General features: G+C 45.4%; 2 protein-coding genes across 3 annotated transcripts; one reads left to right on the top strand and one right to left on the bottom strand.

Moving 5' to 3' along the window:
• Window positions 1-744: 744 nt before the first annotated feature.
• Window positions 745-24,773, bottom strand: LOC311343089 (SH2 domain-containing protein 3C-like). Its single transcript, XM_084467954.1, has 7 exons — window positions 24,704-24,773; window positions 14,189-15,180; window positions 13,951-14,066; window positions 13,131-13,302; window positions 3,230-3,341; window positions 1,891-2,133; window positions 745-1,163 (listed from the first exon to the last, which is right to left on the bottom strand). The coding sequence occupies exons 2-7, from the start codon at window positions 15,089-15,091 to the stop codon at window positions 1,000-1,002; spliced, it is 1,710 nt and encodes a 569-aa protein (XP_084324080.1). The 5' UTR covers window positions 15,092-15,180; window positions 24,704-24,773; the 3' UTR covers window positions 745-999.
• On the top strand, window positions 19,009-23,266 carry LOC311343831 (UDP-glucuronosyltransferase 2C1-like). 2 transcript variants are annotated; one of them, XM_084468800.1, is made up of 3 exons: window positions 19,023-19,523; window positions 20,306-20,341; window positions 20,447-23,266. In XM_084468800.1, the coding sequence occupies exons 2-3, from the start codon at window positions 20,333-20,335 to the stop codon at window positions 22,280-22,282; spliced, it is 1,845 nt and encodes a 614-aa protein (XP_084324926.1). In that variant the 5' UTR covers window positions 19,023-19,523; window positions 20,306-20,332; the 3' UTR covers window positions 22,283-23,266. The 2 variants fall into 2 exon arrangements, 1 of the variants encoding a protein (XP_084324926.1); XR_014633497.1 differs by lacking the exon at window positions 20,306-20,341 and having other exon boundaries at window positions 19,009-19,523; window positions 20,447-20,582.
• Window positions 24,774-26,937: the final 2,164 nt, after the last annotated feature.

Below are 26,937 nucleotides of genomic sequence, written 5' to 3' on the forward strand. Positions count from 1 at the left end.
ATTAATTCAGACTCAGGATTGCATCGCGAGCCTCTGAAGGAATTTAAAGGTGTAAGGTATTTTATGCTGGAAGAGTTAGTTAAAAAAGGTTTTACTGAATTGAAAGACATTTTTAATTCAGTTAACCAGCTGAATTACATCATATTGTAGTAAACGTTCAATTTTGTGAGCTGGACCAGTCCATTCTTGTCTGTCATTTGAGAACAACAAAACACACCACAATGACAGGAGAAAAAAATATAGGCATGTACTTAATTTAAACATGTAATGCTGCATTGGATAATTAGGACATAATTAATAGCCAAGCTGGGAAACCTAGCATTCATAAAGGCATGCAGGAGATGCTATGCACAAGAGCCACAGCAAAGAGTTACCCTGTAGGCCTACACTGAACACACCATGAATTAACAAACACACACACACTGTTCTTCAAACTTGGCCGACACTTCGCAGAGGGAGAAAATCACTATTAAGAACATTGGCTTACACCTGTGAGGTGATTTGATCAGGCCACCGAATAACATACAGTACCCCCAGGGGTCCGGGGGTCAGTGTCTGGGGGGCTCCAGGGGGTCAGTGTCTGGGGGGCTCCAGGGGGTCAGTGTCTGGGGGGCTCCAGGGGGTCAGTGTCTGGGGGGCTCCAGGGGTCAATGTCTGGGGGGCTCCAGGGGTCAGTTTCCAGGGGGTCAGTGTCTGGGGGGCTCCAGGGGGTCAGTGTCTGGGGGGCTCTGGGTGTCAGTGTCTGGGGGGCTCCAGGGGTCAGTGTCCAGGGGGTCAGTGTCTGGGGGGCTCTGGGGGTCAGTGTCTGGGGAGCTCCAGGGGTCAGTGTCTGGGGGGCTCTGGGGGTCAGTGTCCAGGGGATCAGTGTCTGGGGGGCTCCAGGGGGTCAGTGTCTGGGGGGCTCCAGGGGGTCAGTGTCTGGGGGGCTCCAGGGGTCAGTGTCTGGGGGGCTCCAGTGGGTCAGTGTCCAGGGGGTCAGTGTCTGGGGGGCTCCAGGGGTCAGTGTCTGGGGGGCTCCAGGTGGTGGGACAGAGTGGTCAGGACAGAATGGTACTTGGCGTACCGCTGGGCCGGGTCCTGGCCTGCCCCATCGCTGCCCCACAGCAGCCGTGTCTGAAAGTCCGTCTGGAAGACTTCCGACACCTCCGCCTGCTCCCGCAGACCTGGGGAGAGACACCGCCGGTCACCGGGGTCAGACAGCCGGTCACCATGGTTACACAGTCGGTCACCACGGTTACACAGCCGGTCACCATGGTTACACTGCCGGTCACCATGGTAACAGTGCCACAGTTATGCTGCTGGTCACCATGGTCACGCCGCCACAGTTGTGCTGCTGGTCACCATGGCAACATGGCCACAGTTATGCTGCTGGTCACCATGGTAACGCTTCCACAGTTGTGCTGCTGGTCACCATGGTAACACGGCCACAGTTATGCTGCTGATTATATGATAGTAGACAGATCTGGGTGAACAGGGTTTCATTTTCTTTGCTTCATATTTGTTGTTCGATCGTTGCTCGATCATGTTCTGGAGGCGGGGATCTGTAAGCACGTGATTGGCTAAAAAACTCAGAAGGCAGTCAACGTTTCCCGGTAGGAAGACTAAAACATTCTGTCACCGACGTTGCTATAGAAATGCCTGTAAAAGCTTAAAATCAACACATTGCAGATTGAATATATTTATATTAATATTAATTAATTATTAATATTAATATACAGGTCTAAACTCCATCCCATTTTACATATAGGTTTATGGCCCAAGCTATATATCACTTCTCCCCAGAACTATGCTACAACTTACACTGCTGGTCACTACACTGTTGGTAACCAGGGTACGCTGCTGGTAACCCTGGTTATATTGGTTGGTTACCATTGAACTTGGTGTCCTTACCCATAAGCTTAATGTCAGCATTAGCGCAGTAGATCCCGCCCAGCTGTGCTAGGTTACGAGCTGCCGCCAGGTGACTCATGACCGCATCCACACCCGATCCCTCCCCCTCCCAGGACTCCTCCCCCTCCCAGGACTCCCTCCCATCGACCTGCCACGCCCCCTCCCCCAAGGCTGTTCTCCTCTCAAGGAGGAGCAGCAGGGGTATGATGTGGGGAAAGGAGGTCCCTGTCAGCTGGGTGATCTCTGGAGAGTAAGAGGGGGGGGGAGAGAGGGAGTGAGAGGGAGGGAGATGGAGAAAGAGAGAAGGAGAGAGTTGAAAAGGATGGTCTTGTTCATCACCAACAGCATCTTAAAGGGATAGTTCAAGATTTTGGACATCGGGTCTCATTTCCAAGTGAGCCAGTGTGTTATTTATTATTGGAGACCGTTTTCAACACTTTTTATTTAGTCCTAGTTGCAGAAATCACTGGTGCTAGGCTAGCGCAAGTCGAGGGGAACTGCTTGCCTGCCAATAAAAACAGTTTTACCCACTCCAAAGTACACCCGATGCAAACCAATTATAATGCCTGACTACCGTAAATGTCTGTGTTGATAGAATAATATTAGAAATAAAACTATCCTTATATTGCAATGACCACATTACACTTTGGGGGACTAATTTCTCAGCAGCGGCGGAATTTCACTTTGCTCCGGTGTAGCAACCAATTCACTACAGCAGAAGGTAAACAGAGAAGCGCACTCCAGGTAATATCAGTCCGCCGCTTCCGTAGCTTGCTTCCAACTACAGGGATTATAAACTAAATGCAATGCGATGCAAGGGTAAGTTTATTTCTAACACTATTCTATCAACACAGACATTTACATCGATAGTCGGGCATTATAATTGGTTTGCCTCGGGAGTGGGTAAAACAGTTTTTATTGGCAAGCTTGCAGTTCCCCTCGACTTGCGCTAGCATAGCACCAGCGATTTCTGCAACTAGAAGGACTGAATGAAAAGTGTTGAAAACGGTCTCCAATGATAAATAACACACTGGCTCACTTGGAATTTTTTTTATTGAACCTTTATTCTACCAGGTTAGTCCCTTTGGATTAAAACCTCTTCATCCAGAGAGACCTGGCCAAGAAGGGCAGCAGTACATGAAGTTACGACACAAAGCACAACATGCAAACCAGCAAAACAATATAACTAGTATTAGTTAAAACATCTACAGATGTTTTCTGTGGGATTCATACTAAACCCCCTAACGAGAGGAAGAGGGGGAGAGCCACGGGGAGGCATCAGGGGGGAGGAGAAGGAAGAGGAGGAGTGTGAAGGAGTGCCCAGGAGACTGAAGGCTACCTTTCCCTTGATCCAGGGCCTTTAGGAAGGGTCTGAGGTTGTGTTGGTAGAGAACAGAGCCCTCTGTGTACCGCTGGCGTAGCACCGTCCATGTCTGCTTCAACCTAGCAACCTGAAGACACACATGCACACTATTACTCTGTGCATATAGCAGTGGATTTATATTTTCTGTCGATTACATTAATTACACGGCTATGATGGTTACTATTTTCTGATAATCACGGCATTCAGATGTCGGTTATTTCTGAACAACAGACTGTGTTGCAGTGTACTCTTCACATAATTGACAGAAGGTGGGCCCTCTGGACTACTTCTCCATCCTCTCATGTTGGACCGGGGGTATGCTGGACGCTGCAGTTACGGCAGTGGCCTCTTGTGGTAGAAAGTGGTATTACGAGACCCTACAGACCGGTGCTAGCTGGATAAGCTGCTAAATTAAGTAAATACATGGGCGTCAGTTTGGTTTGAAATGTGCTGGGGACAGAGACACGTTCGAAAGTGCATTTTCAGAAGTACTGGGTACAATGAGGATGCACTCTTTTTTCTCTTTAGTGCAGGTAATGAAAGGTTCTGAAAGACGGCATACCCATGTAGATTACTAATGAATAAAATCTATACAAAAAACGGACGTTTTATGAAGAAAGCGTTTCCAAAAAGCATTGGACATAGGCTATGACCCACTATGTTGTGCTCCATGTACCCAATGTTGACAAGGTGACATGACTAAGCTACCAACACAAACAAAGAGGAGCTAGGAAAGGAAATTAACTACGTGTTTAAGTTGTGAAGGGGCAAACGTGTGGCTACACACAGCACTACAAATGTCGTCGAAGATTGAAAAAGCAAAAAATATTTGTTGCACATTATGAGCTGGCTGTTCTCAATTCACAACATGCCTCCATCCAATCTACATCAGGCATTCTGACCAAAACTCATGCACTCCCCACCACAATTGTTCCACTAATTACTCCACTATTGTCATCTCCACTATACCCAACACTGTACAAACGCAAACCGTGGATAAGTTAGGCTACTTGGTGGCTATGGCTAACATCAATTGCAAGAGTTGAAACAGCCGACCACTTGAGTGCAAAAAAACACAAAACACCTCACCACAGCACCAGCAAATCTTAAGCAATAAATATTGCGTCTTACCTTTATTTATGTGGCAGTGGTCTGCAGATGCATCCCGTGGTGTAGCCTACCACATCCATTTAGTTCAACAGGTTATTGCTCTGATACTGTCCATGGTACTAGCAACCTGCTCTGGTGCGTTTTACCTATGTATTCAGGCTAAAATGACTGGTCTGATGCCTCATCATTGCATCCCCGCCAAAGAGTATTGGTATTAATACCTCATTCATTGTCCAAGCCAGGCTGGCAGCTCATACAAAAATAAGTAAGGGATAATGTATAGAACGCCAGTCATTATCGGGAAAATAAGCCCCGACAGGGCGAACCGGACACCGCTCGAAGCAAAGGTGTCTTGCTTCGCCCTGAAGGGGCTTGTTCTAGATAGTGACCGGCTTCGTTCTATACATTATCCCGCTTATTACACGGCTACTCGCTAAAACGAAAAAATAACTTCACACGGTGTGTCTTTTTACAATTCATTTGTTACCAGCATTCGTAGTGTTGATCAGCAGAGAAATAGTCCGCCAAAGACGTTGACGTTGCTTAGCAACCAAATACGCTGGGGTTGATAAGTTACCGGACTACTTGCGGAGTGATACGAGAGACGTGAATCAGAGCCACTTTCCTTGACAGCGGTCATTATATGCAACGGTCAATTATCGAAAAATAATTCACCGCTGGAAGTCGGGAAGGACCATGCAAGTGAACAGCGCATTCCACAGCATTGAGAAGAGCCGTGTAATAATCCATAATAATTCAACTAAAGTTTTTTGTCTTTTGAAGTGGTGGGCACAAAATGAATCTTGACGAAAACTGGTGGGTACTCGTCCCCAGCGTAATCTCCGCCTATAAGTAAATACCTCTGCAATGTCTTATTGACATTAGAAGTCTTTGGCATATTGTCAAAACTGATATTTCTTCACATTCCGTTGATTATTGTAGGTCACTCTTGAAGGTTTTAGACTAATAATCGTACAAAATGTACATTCAAGTTTTTAGATTGCAGTAGCTCAGGAGGTAGACCTGGTTGACTTGTAACCCGAAGGTGGCTAGTTTGATCCCAAGCTCCTCCTAGCTGAGTATCAAGGGGTCCTTGAGCAAGACACCTAATCCTAACTGCTCCCGATGAGCTGGCTGTTGCCTTGCGTGGTTGACACTGCCATTGGTGTGTGAATGTGTGAATGAATGGTTGTAAGTTGCTTTGGACAAAAGCCTCTGCTAAATCCCCTAAATATAAATATATGTTCAATAGCCCTGTAATGTCAAATTATTTCCCCAAATTGGTCAATGTAAAGAATCTGTGAGTATGTGTTTAGCAGTGTTGGGAACGTTACTTTAAAAAAGTAATTAGTTATAGTTACTCACTACTTGTTACAAAAAGTTCCAATAACTGAGTTAGTAACTGAATTACTTTATAATAAAAGTAACTTGTTACCAGGGAAAGCTATTTGCGTTACTGTAAAAAAAAAAAAAAAAAGTTGCTATATGTCAATGAATTTAAAGTAGTGCTTATATCTCCACCTTCAAAATGCCAATTTTTCATCGGATTGCTCCGGACTCGCCATCTCTGCTGCTTCTTCAAATCTGTTTGGTGTGTGTGTGTGTGTGTGTGTGTGTGTGTGTGTGTGTGTGGTGCGCGTGGCCTGGCTTGTGTGTAAAAACACTGGCTCCGATTGGCTACCATGAAACATGACTGCCTTAACCAATCATAATCGCTTATCTCATTGTTAACCCAGGGGTGTGTTCGGATTACGCAGTTTATTCAATCAATTCATAGTAACGCACCACATTTAACGTTCAGTAACGATAACGGCGTTGTAACAACGGAAACAGTAATTAGTTAGATTACCCCGTTACTGAAAAAATAACGGTGTTACCTAACGCCTTTTAAACTGCGTTATTCTAAACACTGGTGTTTAGTGTGTGTGTATCAGTGGTTGCTGCTGGTCTTTCAAAGAGGAGAAGCTCATTTTCGGCCTACATCATAAATTGGCAATTTATGTATATATATATGTAAATTCTCCTCTCTGTTCCTTTTCAAGGAAATGCTCTGTCATACCAACTAGCTGTCTTTTCCACTGACTTGACCAGTGTCCTCTCAATGGCCAGCAGAGCTAGGCTGCTTAAACGGCCTTGGCCCATTGTGTTACGGGTGTAGGACTTGAGCCGCTTTAAACAGGAGAAGCTCCTTTCTATACCTGCAGATGTAGCTCTAATTGTTGCCACTAATGAAAACAGTTTGTAAAGCTGAGGCATTGCACTGTCGAATTCCATGTCTTTAAGGAACACCAAGAAATCACACAGCAAAAGTCCTGACCTGAATACAGGACTTTTCAGTTCAGACCTCAGGCTCCCTGAATCAAAGTGATGGCCAACTATCAAAACAATATTAAACTTGAACAAGGAAATGTGGGAATTATGCTAAACTGAAGCAAAAGATTGTGTGAATAAGTGTATGAAATGTACGATGAAAATTGTCTAGCAATTTCGCCAAGCAAATATCAAGAAATAGGTTGCAGTTCGTCTTTCGACTCGCTTGCAAAATCCGCAATGGGACTGAGGAATGACTCCGGCGACTTTTTATAGTTCAAAATCGCTGTCAATCAAATGGCAACTCAGTCTTTCGCAAACCCTCCAATCATCACGCAGAAGCCCAGCGTCCAGGCCAGCCCACTCCTCCATTCACCCCCAGAGACGCTGAGCGTCCGTGGGAGGGACAGAATCGCAGCATTATCCAATGACAAAAAAAAAAGCTGTTCTATGCAGCCCCATTGAAGTGGATGGACGCTGAGCTTCAACAGGCAAACGCACTGTGACGCTACGGGAATGTATGAGAAGGAAATCGAGTCAGTCGACCTGCGATAAGGAGCTGATTCTGAACGAACTCGTCTTCGAGATGAAGACGAGTTCTTCGAGATGTGTTCTAACGCATTTTTAGTCAATGAAATGTTAACACAACAGTGTATATTTGACCATTTCATTTTTTAAATTTTAGGGGAAGCTGAGCTTCCCTTGCAGTCTTAGAGAAATTGCCACTGGTGTGTATGTATAACATATGTTTATTAACGTGTTCTCTTATGTTCTGTAAAGAATATAGTTGAGCTATGTTGATGTTGTTACACTGCTCCACTACTCCATTTGGATGGGACAAGTTATTCCTTGTTTCAAGAGTAAACATGTTGTGACCCCACTCTCTGTGTCTTCTTTTAGTTAACACACAGTATCGTGATAACGTAACACCTTATCAGCTGGATGAAGTCCAGTTATCTAACCCAAGGGTCACAGTGAGCGATGGGAAATTGTCACCATACAAAGGGTTAAATCTCTCTATCTCTCTCGCTCTCTCTCTCTCAGATAGTGTTGCCTTTGTGTTGCTGTGCATCAAGGTGGACACAGTAGTGGAGGGTCCTGCGGTCAGTGTTGTGCATGAACTAGTTCAAAAGAACTAGTTCATTGAACAAGTTCATTTTTCTATGGACTTTGAACTGAACTTAACAAATGTTTAACTTAAGAACTTGAACTTGAATTAAAACTGCGCTTTTTTAAAACTGCGCGCAGTGATGAACGGGACCTCGCGCCGGCTTGCGGCCGTCACGTGCCGTCCTAACATGTGTGCTGGCAAGATGTGCACATGTTAGGACCGCACGTGACGCAGTTGCAAGCCGGCACGAGGTCCCGTTCATCACTGCGCGCAGTTTTAAAAAAGCGCAGTTTTAAAAAAAAATCGCGCCGGCTTGCGGCCGCGTCACGTGCCGTCGGAACATGTGTGCTGGCAAGATGTGCACATGTTAGGACCGCACGTGACGCAGTTGCAAGCCGGCACGAGGTCCCGTTCGTCACTGCGCGCAGTTTTAAAAAAGCGCAGTTTTAAAAAAAATTCGCGAATTCATGTAATCTGTAGAAGCAGAGGTGCCCTAGGAGGAGTTCGTTCAAATACAAGGCGAAAAAGTGCAAAAATTCCATTCAAAATGGACAACTTTGGCGGTACGCCACGGACACGCCCTTCAACGTACAGTCACAAATAGCACGATTTTGTTTCAGCACCACTTCATGACTGTACTGACCAATTTGGAAGCAGATCCGATAAATTCCCTGGGAGGAGTTAGTTCAAATACAAGGCGACGGAATTCAAAAATGGCCAACTTTGACGGCACGCCACGGACACGCCCTTCAACGTACAGTCACAAATAGCACGAATTTGGTTCAGCACCACTTCATGACTCTACTGACCAATTTTGAAGCATATCCGATAAATTCCCTAGGAGGAGTTAGTTCAAATACAAGGCGACGGAATTCAAAAATGGCAAACTTTGACGGCATGCCACGGACACGCCCTTCAACGTACAGTCACAAATAGCACGATTTTGGTTCAGCACCACTTCATGACTGTACTGACCAATTTTGAAGCAGATCCGATAAATTCCCTAGGAGGAGTTAGTTCAAATACAAGGCGACGGAATTCAAAAATGGCCAACTTTGACGGCACGCCACGGACACGCCCTTCAACGTACAGTCACAAATAGCACGAATTTGGTTCAGCACCACTTCATGACTCTACTGACCAATTTTGAAGCAGATCCGATAAATTCCCTAGGAGGAGTTAGTTCAAATACAAGGCAAAAAAGTGAAAAAATTTCAAAATGGCCGCCAAAAGTGAAAATTAGAAATGCAAATAGCCGACTTCCTGTGGGGTTTGGGGCATGGGTCCAAGAGGCTTTTCTGTAGGTATGGGCACATTGTACGTGAATACTGAGTTTCATACATATTGGTGAAACGTGGCGCAGGGGCTGCTTTTTAAAGTTCCTGTAGGGGGCGCTACAAAAAATATAAACACGAATTTTGGTATGTGAGCTACAGGCACCAGTTTACACGTGTCCTGTGAATTTCATATTCATAACTATTACGGTGTCCGCAGAGTGATTTTGAGCCTCTGGCGGCCATGTTGTTTTTTAAATCGACTTAATTTTTGGTGAGCAGTTAGAACTTTGGTACCTAACGGCCATTGAGTTGGTCGCGCTCAAATCAAACATTGCGTCTATGAACTGTGGCTATTTTAGTAACAGGCCACGCCCATTTGGAAGCCACGCCCCATTTGAAAAAATGTTGACTTTTTCTTGTTCAGAATTTGATTCTGAACAACTTTAGTAGAGAGGTCCAACACCATAGGAGTACAATTCATGTAGATATGTGCAATTTACTATTTTTGGGGTGAAAAACACACCCCTTTTTGAACTCAATGGCTCATGGGTACTTTGAAATTTATCCTACAGACTAATCCTTATGTCAGATTGAAGATAATGGGCCATAGATGATATGTGCCAAAGGATTTTTGTTAAAGTCGAAAAACCTGGGATCCTTGGGGAATTTACTGTTTTTAACTAAATTCAAAATGGCGGGAAATCTGGCTACCGGAAGTGCTAAGTTAGTATCTGCAAATTTGTTCATTATGAGGATTTGCATATGTGTGCAAAGTTTCATGAGTTTAGGTCCAACCGGTGACGAGTTATGCTTGTGCAAACGTTGAAATTTTGGCATAGTTGGTATAGCGCCACCTAGGGGCGAATGTGAATTTGAGGGCTAGAATATCAAATTTTTCACCAGTCCCACAAAATGTGCCAAATAAAAATGAGTTTTCGAATATGTGCAGGGGGGGAAAAATGCAGTCGAAGATGAGGTAAAATAATAAGAAGAAGAATTAAAACTGCGCGCAGTGATGAACGGGACCTCGCGCCGGCTTGCAGCCGCCACTACGAGGTCCCGTTCATCACTGCGCGCAGTTTTAAAAAAAAATCGCGCCGGCTTGCGGCCGCGTCACGTGCCGTCGTAACATGTGTGCTGGCAAGATGTGCACATGTTAGGACCGCACGTGACGCAGCCGCAAGCCGGCACGAGGTCCCGTTCATCACTGCGCGCAGTTTTAAAAAAGCGCAGTTTTAAAAAAACTGCGCTCTCAAATTTATGTAATCTGTAGAAGCAGAGGTGCCCTGTGGTGTCCTACTGATTGTTTTGACATTAACATGTAAGACCACATTTAACTGAATTACATGTTGTAACAACTTTAACTAACATTATTAACCCTACATCAATGATCCGATAAATTCCCTAGGAGGAGTTAGTTGAAATACAAGGCGAAAAAGTGAAAGTATTCCATTCAAAATGGCCAACTTTGACAGCACGCCACGGCCATGCCCTTCAATGTACAGTCACAAATAGCACGATTTTGTTTCAGCACCACTTCATGACTGTACTGACCAATTTTGAAGCAGATCCGATAAATTCCCTAGGAGGAGTTAGTTCAAATACAAATTCCCTAGGAAGAGTAAGTTTAATACAAGGCGACGGATTTCAAAAATGGCCAACTTTGACGGCACGCCACGGACACGCCCTTCAACGTACAGTCACAAATAGCACGATTTTGGTTCAGCACCACTTCATGACTGTACTGACCAATTGTGAAGCAGATGCGATAAATTCCCTAGGAGGAGTTCGTTCAAATACAATGCGAAAAAGTGAAATTCCATTCAAAATGGCCAAATTTGACATCACGCCACGGACACGCCCTTCAACGTACAGTCCCAAATAGCACGATTTTGGTTCAGCACCACTTCATGACTGTACTGACCAAATTTGAAGCAGATCCGATAAATTCCCTAGGAGGAGTTAGTTCAAATACAACGCGACGGAATTCAAAAATGGCCAACTTTGACGGCATGCCACGGACACGCCCTTCAACGTACAGTCACAAATAGCACGATTTTGGTTTAGCACCACTTCATGACTGTACTGACCAATTTTGAAGCAAATCCGATAAATTCCCTAGGAGGAGTTCATTCAAATACAAGGCAAAAAAGTGAAAAAAATTCAAAATGGCCGCCAAAAGTGAAAATTAGAAATGCAAATAGCCGACTTCCTGTGGAGTTTGGGGCATGGGTCCAAGAGGCTTTTCTGTAGGTATGGGCACATTGTACGTGAATACTGAGTTTCATACATATTGGTGAAATGTGACGTAGGGGCTGCATTTTAAAGTTCCTGTAGGGGGCGCTACAAAAAATAGAAACACGAATTTTGGTATGTGAGTTACAGGCAGCAGTCTACACGTGTCCAGTGAATTTCATATTCATAACTATTACGGTCTCCGCTGAGTGATTTACCCTCCTCTGGCGGCCATGTTGTTTTTTAAATCGACTTAATTTTAATTGAGCAGTTAGAACTTTGGTACCTAACGGCCATTGAGTTGGTCCCGCTCAAATCAAACATTGCGTCTATGAACTGTGGCTATTTTAGTAACGGGCCACGCCCACTTCGATGCCACGCCCCATTTGAAAAATTGTTGACTTATTCTTGTTCAGAATTTGATTATGAACAACTTTAGTAGAGAGGTCCAACACCATAGGAGTCCAATTAATGTAGATATGTGCAATTTACTATTTTTGGGGTGAAAAACACACCCCTTTTTGAACTCAATGGCTCATGGGTACTTTGAAATTTATCCTACAAACTAATCCTTATGTCAGATTGAAGATAATGGGCCATAGATGAAATCTGCCAAAGGATTTTTGTCAAAGTCCAAAAACCTGGGATCCTTGGGGAATTTACTGTTTTTAACTAAATTCAAAATGGCGGGAAATCTGGCTACCGGAAGTGCTAAGTTAGTATCTGCAAATTTCTTCATTATGAGGATTTGCATATGTGTGCAAAGTTTCATGAGTTTAGGTCCAACCGGTGACGAGTTATGCTTGTGCAAACGTTGAAATTTTGGCATAGTTGGTATAGCGCCACCTAGGGGCGAATGTGAATTTGAGGGCTAGAATATCAAATTTTTCACCAGTCCCGCAAAATGTGCCAAATAAAAATGAGTTTTCGAACATGTGCAGGGGGGGAAAAATGCAGTCGAAGATGAGGGAAAATAAGAAGAAGAAGAATAATCACGAGGGTTTCAATAGGGTCCTTGCCATGTTTGGCTCGGTCCCTAATAAACATGAGGATTTCAATAGGGTCCTTGCCAAGTTTGGCTCGGTCCCTAACTAGTTCAGATTTTGTGACATTCTGAATTGATGCTTAGGTCCAGATGACATGTTTATTGAATAGAGTTACTGCCTTAGTTGTGATGAATGAAACAGGTGTACAAATAATATCCACAACAATCTGAGATTGTAGTGATGGGCAGCTGGTAAGGTAGAGGATTCATTTTAAAAGATAAGCACAGAATACTCACTCCCACAGTTTTTCTTCAGTTTCTAAATAAACTGTTAATGAACTGGGCCCGGTTTCCCAAAACATTCTTAAAGCCTTCTTAACGCTACGTCATTCATATATATTTTTTTAATCAGGGTAGGCTATGCTATGTTCGCCCATGGTTTCGAGCAATGTTTTATTCGCAAAGACTGCAATATTTTTTAGAACGCTGTCATGCTAGTGCACATGAAATGGAAAATCGATCTCTGAGCAATCTCGATTTCAGCATGTTCTCTCTGGACAGCGCTGTTTACGAATGACGTAAGGAGTGTTTCCTAAGGAGACTCCTAAGAGACCGTTCCGGAACCACGCCTTTAGAGGTAAACAACTTATAAGTCTAAACGTAGGAGACTTCGTAGCGCGCTAAGAGTGGATGTTATCGGGAAACTGGGCCCTGAACATGAACTAGTTAAAAACTGAATTGGTGAACTATGAACGTGAATTTATTAATTTATTTTGTATGAACTGAACTTTGAACTAGTTCATGTGAAGTGGGAACTTGCACAACACTGCCTGCGGTCTCCGTGGTTACCTGGGGCAGCTCCAGGGCCCTCATGACAGCAGAGAACCCGAACATGTTCCCCATGCTGCTCTTCAGCTGGGCAGCGATCTGGATGGCTTTGTGCAGCAGAGCCGCCCTCTTCTCTGGGCTCCCTGTACATCCCAGAATTAACACCGCCAGCACCACAGACATGGTCTGGTACCTGAGCTCCCAAAGACATGAACATTAGATCAGTTTATTTTAGCTCAGATCAGATCACATTCATTTAGATTCTATTACATAACATTTGATCAGAATATTGGTCATCCATCGATTCAAACTGGGCAGCAATCCAAGTGAGCAGTGTTTAACTCTTCTTAATTCATATGTCCTACTGGGCTATAAGAAGTATATTTTCAATGGAAGTTGATAGTGCTTCTTTTTTATTTGACATTGTTCATAAAGCACATTTCTGGTCATTAACTAGACAAGCCTTGAACTGTAAAAATTTCAATTTGTGTTGCGTTTTAAGCTCTAAGCTCTAAGCGCTAAGCTTTAAGCTCCTCAGTCGAAAAAAACTGTAGGAAACTGAAAACATTGTGTAAACAATTCTCGGGGAGAAAACCCTAGGACCCCCCCATTATAGACTGTCCTCCACACCTTAATAAAGCTTCCTCCACCCTTTGATATGCCTTTTGAGCAAAGTTCAGGAAAAATATGTACATTGAAAAAAGATTTGTCGGAATACTGAAACTTTTGTTGAGATAATAAATTATATCAAAGTAGATTATATAGTAATATTATGATGATTTTATAACACTATAGTAGAATGAATGACAAACCATGAAACTAGCCTAAAGAGTGTGCCTACCTCTCCAGAAGGTCCAGGCGGAGCTGGTGTCCGTGGGCTAGGGTCAGCAGCTCCACCCCCGATGCTACACCCATCCTCCTCTGGTCCTCCACCCTCACCTCCACGATGCCCGCCACCTACACCACCACACAAACACCCATCAGTCCAAACCACACACACCTGTCTACTTCACAAACCAGACAGGTCTGTGCTTTGGTCGATAATACAATGCTATTCACACCGATAAGGAGAACAGTACCATGCAGTCGGCCCTGGTGATGTGTTGAGCAGCGGTCCTGGGCTCCACGCCCACCAGCACCTCCTTCACTCTGCGCAGGAGCCCCACATCCAGGGGCTGGTTCTCCCCAGGCATCAGCCTGGACCGGTACCTACTGGGCCAGAGCGCTGACCTGCAGACCGCCGCGTAGCTGTTTCCTGATAAGTCCTGATAGAGGAAGGCAACTGAGTCCTGGCTTACTTGTTCCTGGCCAATCGGGTTGTGGTATATTGGGTTGAGGTTCTCATTGTTTATAGGTTCCTGATATATGTTATGGTTAATAGGGTCCTGGTTAATGGGCTCCTGGTAAATGGTGTTGTGGTTTATAGGGTCCTGGTATATGGTGTTGGGGTTTGAAGGGTCCTGGTATACACTGTTGTGGTTAATAGGGTCCTGGTAAACGGTGTTGTGGTTGATAGGGTCCTGGTAAACAGCTTTGTAGTTTATAGGGTCCTGGTAAACGGTGCTGTGGTTTATAGGGTCCTGGTAAACTGTGTTGTGGTTTATAGGGTCCTGGTATACCATGTTGTGGTTTATAGGGTCCTGGTAAACAGCGTTGGGGCCTATAGGGTCCTGGTAAACGGTGTTGGGGCTTATAGGGTCCTGGTATACAGTGTTATGGTTTACAGGGTCCTGGTATACTGTGTTGGGGTTTAAAGGGTCCTGGTGTACGGTGTTGTGGCTTACAGGGTCCTGGTATACAGTGTTGTGGTTTATAGGGTCCTGGTATACCATGTTGTGGCTTACAGGGTCCTGGTATAAGGTGTTGGGGTTGTCATTGTGTATAGCATACTGGTGTATGAGGTTTGGGTTTATAGCATCCTGGTGTATTATGCTGTGGTTTAGGGGGTCTCGTGGTCTTGCGGTCCTGTGGTCCCAGTTCATCTGGAGGCTAGTGATCAATGGGGAGGGGCCAGGGGCCGACCAGACCGGAAAGGGACCTTGACTGCCACTGGATGTCCAAGGGTCAGGGTCTGCAGATGATTGACAGTACAATGAAAACCTTCAGATGGGGCCTGCTGACAGTGTCCCTGGGAAGGCCTTATCGACATCCTTGATCATAATAATTGTAATATCATCAACATTTGTTATGCAGTTTTGCAGGAAGATGACTGAAAAAACTAAGTAATCTTGTGGATAAAGAAGATGTGATCATCTCAGTGGCTAATCCCTACAAAACATGTTATAAAAGACAGGAGAATGTTATTACTGTAACTTGTTGCAAACGTTCTCAAGTCAAATATTATTTATTATAGATTGCCTTGGAATTAGAATCAGTTGCATTGTGTATTAATAGAAGAGGTGGGTCAGATTTTCATCTATAGCAAGTAGGCCATTGCAGCAAGTCGCCGTTATCTATTGGCTAAACATTAGCAAAAGATATGCTATCTCTACATTTTTAAGGTACTCTTTCTATGGTATTCTAATCTACCTGTTGGTGTATATCTACTGTTTCTATGATATTTTACTCTACATAAAGTTGTATACAGTATATACTGTTTCTATGGTATTCTAATCTACCTATAGGTGTGTATTTACTGTTTCTATGATATTCTACTCTACCTATAGGTGTGTATTTACTGTTTATATGGTATTCTACTGTACCTAAGTGTATATCTACTGTTTATATGGTATTCTACAGTATTTCATTAATACACAGGATCAGATGTTATAATCCCTTGTGCCAAAATCCAAGAAAAACACATATTCAGAAGCCCCTGCCCAAACTAACCTTACAAGCACGCTGGCCACTAAGCTACCAACCAATGGTGAAATACACAAGACAAATGGCCCATCTAACAGCAGTATGCAGCATGTCATTGGGGTTATCAAGTTGGCACCTTCTTTCACCGATGTTTTGTTAAAGGTCCCATGGCATGACAATTTCACTTTATGAGGTTTTCTAACATTAAGTTGAGTTCCCCTAGTCTCCCTGGTCCCCCAGTAGCTAAAAATTGCATTAGGTATGAACCGAGAAGTAGCTATCTTACTCCGTCTTTGAAAAAAGGATTGCTGAAAAGGTTACCTTCCCTTCACACACACTGTCACGCAAGTGTTCTTTGTTATTTGGATAACCGTTCTGCTGTTGGTGTTATGGCGCATAACACGCAACACAATAACGCAAGCTTGCATAAAGCTCCCATTTGGTGAAAAGACTAGACTGCGTCGGGTTGGTTGAGAAGGAATTGGGAACCGCGAGGAGAAAAGGATTGTTGCCCAGGATTGTCCGTCGGAGCCCCGCTGTAGTGGGCAGTGGGGCTGGGCGGGCAGCCCCGGGGGAGGCCAGTGTTGAGTGGGCAGCGGGCAGCCCCGGGGGCGGCCAGCGGGGCTCCGACGGACCGCTGCCGTGGCAGCGGGGCTGGGCAGGCAGCCCCAGGGGTTCAGCGGGCCAGCGTTCAGCGGGCAGCGGGGCTCTGACGGACAATCCTGGGCAACAATCCTTTTCTCCTCCATGTCGTGGTTCCCAATTCCTTCTCAACCAACCCAACGCAGACAACAATCCACTTCTCCTCCATTTCGCGGTTCAGTCTGTACTTAATATTGACGTGGAAGTGGAAGAACCAGAGCGTCTGAGAACCCGACGCAGTTGTTTGAGATTCATAATATCATCCGGAGGCGCAAACAGCTTTTGACCATGATAATATATATTATATTATATAGATATCTAAATATAATGATATTATTTAGATATAGAGCTCCAGGACTCCTGCCGGAGCACCCGGAGTGTTCAGTGTTCCACTGTAAACACTAGCGCATGGTACCGTGGCCACAAGCTGCTCAGGGCCACACCGTCACCCTCCACCTTGACCCTCCTCTAAAAACAGCACGTTTGTGGAGAGCTCGTTGTGGGACTGGCTCGTGGTGGCTGTAACTCTGCACCAAGGCTGAATTTCTTGAACGTCTTCAAGTACTGTATTAGGGGCCCACTAACACCTATATTAAAGCATCCATAAAATAGCATGCCATGGGACCTTTAAGTTAGGCCCACGACACCTCCCGAGGGCTTAACAATGAAACCAGTGTCCTGGAGTCACTCCCCTCTATGCTGCCACCACATTGCCACATTTAATGCATCCAAATACTCTCTTTACTGCATTGTACCCCTAGCCCTACACCTAACCCTGACCAAACAAACACGTTAGCACATTAGTCAACTGGCTTACCTTAGCTTGCACCCCAGGAAGTATGTTTTCTCCTTACCCACAGCCATTCACTTGCTCGTTTTGCTGCCAAGGACATGTTACTAACTGCCTGCCTCAGACTTCGTCCACAAATGCCCAGTTCAAACAGCAAGCTTAGTAGTAGATCTAGCCACGAACCCCCATGCACCGATTTCAATAGGCCTTAGTCGCGTACTCCAGCCTCAATGTGCTGCTTCTCCAGCCATTTCAGCATATTTCACTTTCTTAAGCTCATTGGCTTATTCAACTCTGTCTTCCCAAGAAACTGTAAGTTCAATGAAATAAACAATCTTCTCCAAGTCCGACCACAATCGCATATCTGGTCTTAGTCTAGTGCTTACAATATGTGGAGGTATAGCCATCTGCTGATTAAGATCCGCCTTCATTTCCCAGGCTCCTCCACTGCTTAGCTGCCCGGCTCTGTGCCTGCCTCTAAGTGGTCTAGCCTTTTCCCCCTGACGTACAAAGTTAATTTTCCTACCCTCTTTACTAGAGGCTGATGAATTAACTTTATCATAAACAGCTGCTGCCAAACATTTCAATATCTGGTTGTGACGCCATGTATACCGTCCCTGGGAGAGACTGATCTTGCATCCTGATAGGATATGGCGGAGGCTGCACACACAAGAACATAGTGTGCATGTCTCATCCTCACCAAACCATTGATTTGAGTTCTGGGGAGATGGGAGCACATCATACATTGCACCTATCATAAATCTGATCCTGCTAGCCTCCATGCTCCATAGATAGACTCTCCATTTTATCTTCTTCTTCTACACTCCCTCCCAGTTCACCCACTGCCCTTGTCTTGCCTTAGTACATTTTACAGTCTCCTCCTGTCATGTATTTATTCTACTACCATTTTCCTCTTTTCTCCTGCAGAAGCCTTACCCCACAAGGGTTTTCCTGCGTCCCACCCTAAGCCCCCCCGCCCATGCTGAACATGGCCCATGATATCCCTATGCCTAAGCTCTGATTGAGCTTGCTGAACCACTTGTTTTGGTTTCCATTTCCTCCCTGCGTTAACTGTAGGTGCAACCCTCCTCACCACTGGGTCCTTGGACTGAGTAAGAGTAATTTCCAGTCTAACCTTAGCACACTTAAATTCTTCTGTCAGACTAGATATTGGCAACTCTACAATGCCCTTCCCATACAAGGCTACGCTGCTTAGGCAGCGTGGGACTCTCCCATTTTCTGACAAAAGAGTTGATCATTTTTTCCATCCTTGCTACCTTTGACAGAGGAACTTCATAAACTGTCAATGGCCACATTAGCCGAGGCAATAAACCAAACTGCAGACACCACAACTTAAGCTTACCTGGCAGCCCTGACTTGTCTATTTTTGCAAGAACTCGTCTAGTTTCCTGTCTCAAGTCTTCAACCTGTGACTCATCACTGAGGCTTGCATCATACCACCTTCCCAGACTCTTCACTGGCTTCTCCAGAACTGTGGGCATCACCTCTTCATTTATAGCAAACTTCTTATCTACTACCTCCCCTTTAGCAATTGAGAGACTCCTAGACTTACTTGGCTACCCGTTCATTCTAGCCCATTGCAGATTGCTATTTAACTTATCCAGCAACCTGCTGGTGCATGGAGCGGTTGACGTCATGGTTGTCATGTCATCCATGAAGGCCCTAATCGGGGGGAGGCGTGGCCCTCCCTGCAACTTCTCCCCAGTTCTATGATATTCTATGATGTTCTACTATACCTATAGGTATGTATTTACTATTTCTATGATATTTGACTGTACCTATAGGTGTGTATTTACTGTTTCTATGGTATCCTACTGTACATATTGTTGTATATCTACTGTTTCTATAGTATTCTACTCTGTTATCCTAGGTGTGTATCAACAGTGTCTACCCTTCTGAATCAGAAAGAGAAGACCACATTTGGTGTGAAGGTGGGCGGCCCCTATTGGGAGGAAACCCGTGTGTAGTTTCTTGTGTAACCAGAAAGACCTTTGATCCAATTACCCAACATCCTGCGTTCTCCTCACGGATTTCACCTAAGGTTAGTAGAGGTAAAAGTGCCAGCCTCACTTCGCTTCTAACGCCCCTCTTCTGCTGAGGAGCAGTGCGGACTTCAGCAGACTGGTCTCCCGTCCTCAGAGACGAGTCATCTAGAGCAGGTATTTGTGACGCTGTATATGGTTGTTGTTGTTGTTGTTATTGTGTTTAGTATAGTATTTGTTATTCTCCTGGGATGAATCAAGAACCCATCTTAAGTCTCTGGCTGGACAAAGATCGTATGGTGTTCTGTGCCCATGGTGAACACAGTGAACTCACCAGTCACTCTTAAACCTGTAGGACTTCTGATGTCTTCAAATCTAGAATTATAATAACAGGAAGCCAGTACTCAAATGTAGAATACCACAAGAAGTCAGTACTCAAATGTAGAAAACAGCAAGAAGCCAGTACAAACAGTTATCCTACCTCTCCAACTTAGCCTCCCAGTCATATGGTGCAACAAACAGTAAGGTTCTCCTCCTCACCGCAAATTAGCAAAAATATCTAACAAAACATTATGAATATTAATTTAACGTTTCTGATCTAGAAGATACATCTGCAGAAGTTATTTTTTGTGGACGTGTAGTGATATGTAAGTTCTTTTAATCTTCAGAGAGAGAGAGAGTGAGAGAAGTAAAGACTAGAGAGCCCTCATGTGAAGGGGGGGGTAGGAGGCAGGGCTCTCTGTTCTGCACAGACAGGGCCCCCCCGCCCCCTGGACAAGGGGCTGTAAGGTAAGCTTCAGCCTGCAGGAAGGGGTGCCCCGTTATAATACCTCCAGTTCTGCATTCTTCAGAGAGAATAGGTTTGGTAGGAGTCTGCATTGTTTGAGAGCAGTCACACAGCTCAGAACTTACGTAAAAGCCTAATCTACTGTCCCTGTGTCAACATTTGCATTCTGCAGGCAGAGGGCCAAACTACCATCCACAGAATGATTACAGTAGGCCGTACATGACCTTCGTATTAATATATATTCCAGTTAAAGTATTAACATGCCTGTGGTAGTGCTGTCAGTATTGATGTTTCATGGTTTCTGCCCCCGCAGACCTCCACCATCGCTACCCCCTCAACCACCACCAACCCCCTCAATCCCAGTACCACCACCTCGATCCACACCCACCAGCCACCATCACCACCACATCTAACACCATCACCACCCCTTCCACGAGCTCCCAGTACCACCACTTCCATCGACACCCACCATCCACCACCACCTCGTCCTCTACCACCACCAACCCAATCATTTAGCTCCATCACCACCTTAACCACCACCCAGCTCGGAAAAACCACCTCTTCTTCCACCACCTCCACCATGCTCCCTGGGGTGCTACTGGCCGTGTTGCTCTGTTACGTGGGCCCTGTCAACGGCGGAAAGGTCCTAGTCGTCCCAGTCGATGGGAGCCACTGGATCAACATGAAGGTGCTGGTGGAGGAGCTGCACTCCAGAGGTCATGAAATCACAGTGCTGCGGCCCAAAGACGCCTGGTACATCAAGGCGGACTCTCCTCACTACCGCACTGTCACAGTCGACTTCTCTGGTGGCTTCAACGAGGAAGACTTTGGTTCAATGGCGGCCCGCATCATCACCCTGCGGCGTGCTGGGGGATCCGTGTGGCACCGCATGTCCGTGGAGGTGGAGATGTTACTCATGTTCCGCCAGTTTCACTTGGCAACCATCAACATGATTGAGCTAATCTTTGAAGACGGGGAGCTGATGCAGAGCTTCCAAGAGGCAGGGTATGACCTTGTTCTGACAGACCCGGCCATGGGGACCGGCGTGCTGCTGGCCCGACGTCTGGGTCTCCCTCTGGTCCTCAATGTCAGGTGGACCATCCAGGGGGAGGGCCATGGAGCAATAGCCCCCAGCCCCCTCTCCTATGTTCCCACCCCAGGGGCAGAGCTGACGGACGTGATGAGCTTCACCCAGCGAATCAGAAACACCCTCTTCTATCTATTCACCCGGCTACAGATCGCCTTCATCATTGAACCAAACTATGGGCCCCTGGTGCAGCGCTACTTCGGCGTGCACTACATGGAGCTGCTCCAGGCCGCAGACATCTGGCTGATGAGGACTGACTTTACCTTTGAGTTCCCTCGGCCCACCATGCCCAACATCGTCTACATGGCCGGCTTCCAGTGCAAGCCCTCCAAGCCCCTCTCCCCAGACCTGGAGGCATTCGTCCAGAGTGCGGGGGAGCACGGCGTCATCATCATGACCCTGGGGACGCTGGTGGGAGGGCTGCCTGAGGAACTGACGGAGGACATCGCCGCAGCATTCGCTGAGCTTCCCCAGAAGGTGGTGTGGCGGCACACCGGCAAGAGGCCATCCACCGTGGGTAACAACACCCTGCTGCTGGACTGGCTGCCCCAGAACGACCTCCTCGGCCACCCAAGCACCAGACTTTTTGTGGCACACGGAGGGACCAATGGCATCCAGGAGGCCATCTACCACGGGGTGCCTCTGGTGGGCCTGCCGCTAATGTTCGACCAGCTGGACAACTTCTCCAGGGTGAGAGCCAGAGGCGTGGCCAAGGTGCTGGAACTCAGCACGGTGAACAGAGACAGCTTCCTGTCGGCCCTGAAGGAGGTGCTCTACCAGCCGTCCTACCGGGACAAGATGCAGCGCCTGTCGGCACTGCACAGAGACCAGCCCACCAAGCCCCTGGAGAGAGCCATGTTCTGGATAGAGTTTGTGATGAGACACAAGGGGGTGCCACACCTCAGAACGGACTCCTACAAGATGTCAACAGTTCAGTACTACTGCGTGGACGTGGCCCTGTTCCTCCTGTCGGTTCTGCTGCTGTTCCTGCTCATCTCCGGCGCTACACTCAGGTTCTTATTGCGCTGGATGGTGCGCAGGAGTAAAGGCAAGCAGGAATAATGTGTTCATTCTAACAGGCAGGGGCGGACTGGCCATCGGGAGGTTCGGGAGATTTCCCGAACGGCTGGACGATTTCAGGCCGAGCCAACTGGCCGTAATTTTTTAATTTTTTAATTTTATATTATATTATATTATATTATTATATTTTTTTCAATTGAAGATGTAAAAAAAGAGAACAAGTAGTAAGTAAGTAAGCCGTGATTTGGGCTGGCCTGCTGGATATTTGCTTACAACGCGAAACGGAGCTCTGGCCTGACGGTAAAATGTATTACTGTCAATTTAGAGGGGGGATCACCCCCACAGTGTATGGGGCCAAAGCGAGCGGCCAAAGCGAGCGGCTGAACGGCCCCTCCAAACTTGGACTGCTCCGCGGTCTGTCTACATCCAGATTATTTTGATGACAAGCTGTTTGTTTTCTCTAACTATATAAATCCAACTATATCAATCAAGGAAAGTCTGTCTGTCTGTGTGTGTCCTCATTTTTCTCCTAAACGGCTTAACCTATCACTCTGAAATGTCACATAGCCCCTCAATATATACCTGGCCAGAGACTGACAGAGCCATTTTTCTATATTGTCATTGCAAACATTGGTTAAAAAAAGCTTGATTTGTGATTTATGTGAAGCAGTAACCAGCAGTGAGGGGCAGACAATGTGACATCTTTGTATGTTGTTAGATATGACAATTCTTTCCCACTTTTTTTTATTCCACTAAAATCTTGCACTATTTAGATCATTTTCAGCCTTGATTTACCTTTCTAGGCACATACAATTTCTAATATTTTGTACATGGACAAGATTGCTTATAAAATATTTCCCAGTGATCTTCACAAAATTCTAAACACATGCACATCCCAACATTTACATGTAGTTGCAATGCACATATCCACGGATAAGGACTACTTTTTATTATTTTACACAGTGGCAAAATTCTACGTGCGCTATTCCCGCGGTCTCATAAAAGGCCTCTCCATCCCAAAGTCCCGGGCCAAATTTTTGTCCCAGTCCATCCCTGCTAACAGGCGTTCCTTCAAAGGGATTGTTAATATATGGGATTCTAAATTAAATCATGTAACAACAAAAACAAAAAAATTAACAAAAATAGAATTTAACCAGTGGCGGCTGCTGGTCTTTCAAAGAGGGGAAGCTCATTATCGGCCTACATCATATAAATTGTCAATTTATTTATATGTCAATTCTCCTCTCTGTTCCTTTTCAAGGAAATGCTCTGTGACCCTGTCATACCAACTAGTTGTCTTTTCCAGTGACTTGACCAGTGTCCTCTCAATGGCCAGCAGAGCTAGGCTGCTTAAACGGCCTTGGCCCATTGTGTTACGGGTGTAGGACTTGAGCCGCTTTAAACAGGAGAAGCTCCTTTCTACACCTGCAGATGTAGCTCCAATTGTTGCCACTAATGAAAACAGTTTGTAAAGCTGAGGCATTGCACTGTCCAAATCCATGTCTTTAAGGAACACCAAGAAATTACACAGCTTTCAACCGTCAAGTCCTGATCTGAAAACAGGACTTGAAGTTCAGACCTCACTGTCGCTGTCAATCAAACGGCAACTCAGTCTTTCGCAGACCCTCCAATCATCACGCAGAAGCCCAGCGTCCAGGCCAGCCCACTCCTCAATAGACCTCTGAAGAATAAGTCCCGCCATTGTCGGTGCCGTTAAAATAGCATTTATAATCGTTTACTACTTTAATGGCACCGACAATCCAAAAAGCCAGTCGAAATTAGATGGAAAATGTGTGTAGTTCAAAACGTGACGCAGCTTTTACTTCTTCGCCACCTACAGAGTTTGTTATGTACGATCATTAAAAAAACGCATGTTATTTCCCATAGACATTTGACCGAGGGAACCAGAGTCTCGGAGGCAGGACTTATTCTTCAGAGGTCTATTCACCTCCAGAGATGCTGAGTGTCTGTGGGAGGGACATAATCACAGCATTATCCAATGGCCGTTGACTTTTGATCACTAAAAGAAGCTGTTCTATGCAGCCCCATTGAAATCGATGGATGCTGAGCTTCAACAGGCAAATGCACTGTGACGCTATGGGAATGTATGAGAAAGAAATCCAGTCAGTCGACCTGCGATAAGCAGCTGATTCTCAATGAACTCGTCTTCAAGATGGACGTGTTCTAACGCATTATTAGTCAATGAAATGTGAACACAACAGTATATATTTGACCATTAAATTTTTTAAATTTTAGGGGAAGCCAAGCTTCCCTTGCAGTCTTCGGGGAAATCGTCATTTAACTTACCTGTGTGACTTAGCTAAATAAATCTGTTCATATTGACAGCTGCCACAGTATCTTTTGTTGTTTGTTGTTTCTGGTTTCACAAGGAAACTTTGATTGTTGATTGAGTCGTAGTGAATGAGAGGAGTGGAAGAATAAGGAAGTGGTTATAATCCTCACCCGGAGACCCTCCTTCACCCTCCAACCTGGCCTGGGTGACCTCTGACCTCCTGTGTGTCGGAAGATTAGACGGACTGAAGAAAGAGAGAGTGAAATGTGGGGGTGAAATAGAGGGAAGGACAATGGGACAATGGTGTGAGGGGAGACAGAGACACAGAGAGAGTAATATAGAAATAGAGAGAGAGAAAGAGGGAGATGGGAGGTATAATGAGGAGGGAGAAAGAGGGAGGAGAGAAAAAAAGAAAGGAGAGAGGAGACAGAGAGTGAGGAAGAAAGAGGGGAGGGAGAGAAAGGACAAAGAGGGAGAGGAGATGAATTGAGGGGACAGCGGGAACAAGGGGGCAATAGGAAGAGAATTGCGAGGAGAGAGAGGAAAAACGATAGAGAGGAAAGGGAGAGATGGGAGGGGGAGAGAGGGAAGGAAAGTTATAGAGAAAATAGATACTAACATGTATCCCCTTTAGGGAATAAATGTAACTAGAGAGGGGGGGGGGGGGAAAGAGAAAATAGGGTTGTCATCAACAGTGGACAGATGGAGTGAGAGGGAGTGAGAGGGTGAGTGACTGTGAGATTCATTCACAGCCAAGCGTAGCAATAATAGTAGACAGTAGTTGTATTTGTACCGTACAAAAACAAACAAATACACAGACACATAGAAATTAAATGTTTGGACCCTTGTGTGTGCAAACATTGATCACACAGACAGACCCAGTGTCCGCTGTCAATGGAACAAACAAACAAAGATTACATCATGAATGAAAAGAGAGACAGACAGAGAAAATGTGTGTGTGTGTGTGTGTGTGTGAGAGAGAGGAGAGACAGAGAGAGAGCCCACCCTCTGTTCAATTCTCCTCTCTTGCGGTACGGCTACAGAACACACACATAAACGCACACATGCACCCTCGCGCGCGCGCACACACACACACACACACACACACACACACACACACACACACACACACACACACACACACACACACACACACACACACACACACACACACACACACACACACACACACACACTAGTGCCCAATATACATATGATAAAATGCTGTAATACAATCACTAACAAGATAATATATTTAAAAAACGATCCGTTTAAACAAACGTAATCGTATTTATTTGGTGAACCATTACAACCAATAGAAGGCTATTTATGTTCACCGAAGTCCATATCTATTAATGGGCGTTAAGTGATCAACGTTATCAACTTTTTTCATCTTGATCGTCGTTCACATTGATCCGAAAACTACTATTAATACTGGTTTATTTTGAACCAAGACAACGGTGTTCCTACCTCTTCATCGCAGTGTCGGCGTCCTGGCTTCACTATGCTCTCCGCTCCGCGCGTCTCAGCCGACACCGGAGGGACCTACTGCGCATGCTTGGACACCACTCAACACTCTGAATGGAGCCGTGTTCTGCCTTCTCTTTTACCATGTTTATGAATGATAACATTCATTAACAATATAATAATAATTTGTTGCATTACTATTGTTATTATCATGATCAAGTAGCCTATTTTTATACAAACTGGTTTTATACTACATCTGGTTCTGCTGTTCCAGTGTGGAGCGTCATCTCTTAACGCGTGTGTTTTGGTTACTCGGTAACTAATCTCACTAAACGTTCACTCACCCAGACACGCACGCTGAAAACGCTAAACATGTCGAAAAATAATGATGGAAAAGACGGAGAAAAGCCACAAAAGAAAAGTAACGTCAGCGCGGCCCCGACGGAGAGGTCTGAACGGGACGACGGCTTCTACCGGCTGCAGGTCCGAGCTCTGGTGTGCCAGGTGGAGAGGTAGGAACCTTAGTGCTCTAGAGTCTAGAGGGCCAGGTGGAGAGGTAATAACCTTAGTGCTCTAGAGTCTAGAGGGCCAGGTGGAGAGGTAATAACCTTAGTGCTCTAGAGTCTAGAGTCTAGAGGGCCAGGTGGAGAGGTAGGAAAGAGTTACTGATTTTACTTTACTTCTTTAGACTTCTAAACAAATATTTTACAAGGCACACATTTCCTTTCCATGGCCTGGTCCCACATGGCGACACAGTGCTAGAAATGTAGGTCTACTCATGTTTTTACATTAACATTCATATCATAGATTCATAATGCTGTCGTCCTTCAGGTATCAACGGAAGTGCGATGAAGCGGGGGTGCAGAAGGCGGACTCCTCCTCGCTCCTACTCCCAGCTGGAGCAGGAGATGAAGGACGTCAGGACGTGGTCCAGTAC

This window comes from Micromesistius poutassou, assembly GCF_964030765.1.
Source record: "Micromesistius poutassou genome assembly, chromosome: 5".
Taxonomy (NCBI): domain Eukaryota; kingdom Metazoa; phylum Chordata; class Actinopteri; order Gadiformes; family Gadidae; genus Micromesistius; species Micromesistius poutassou.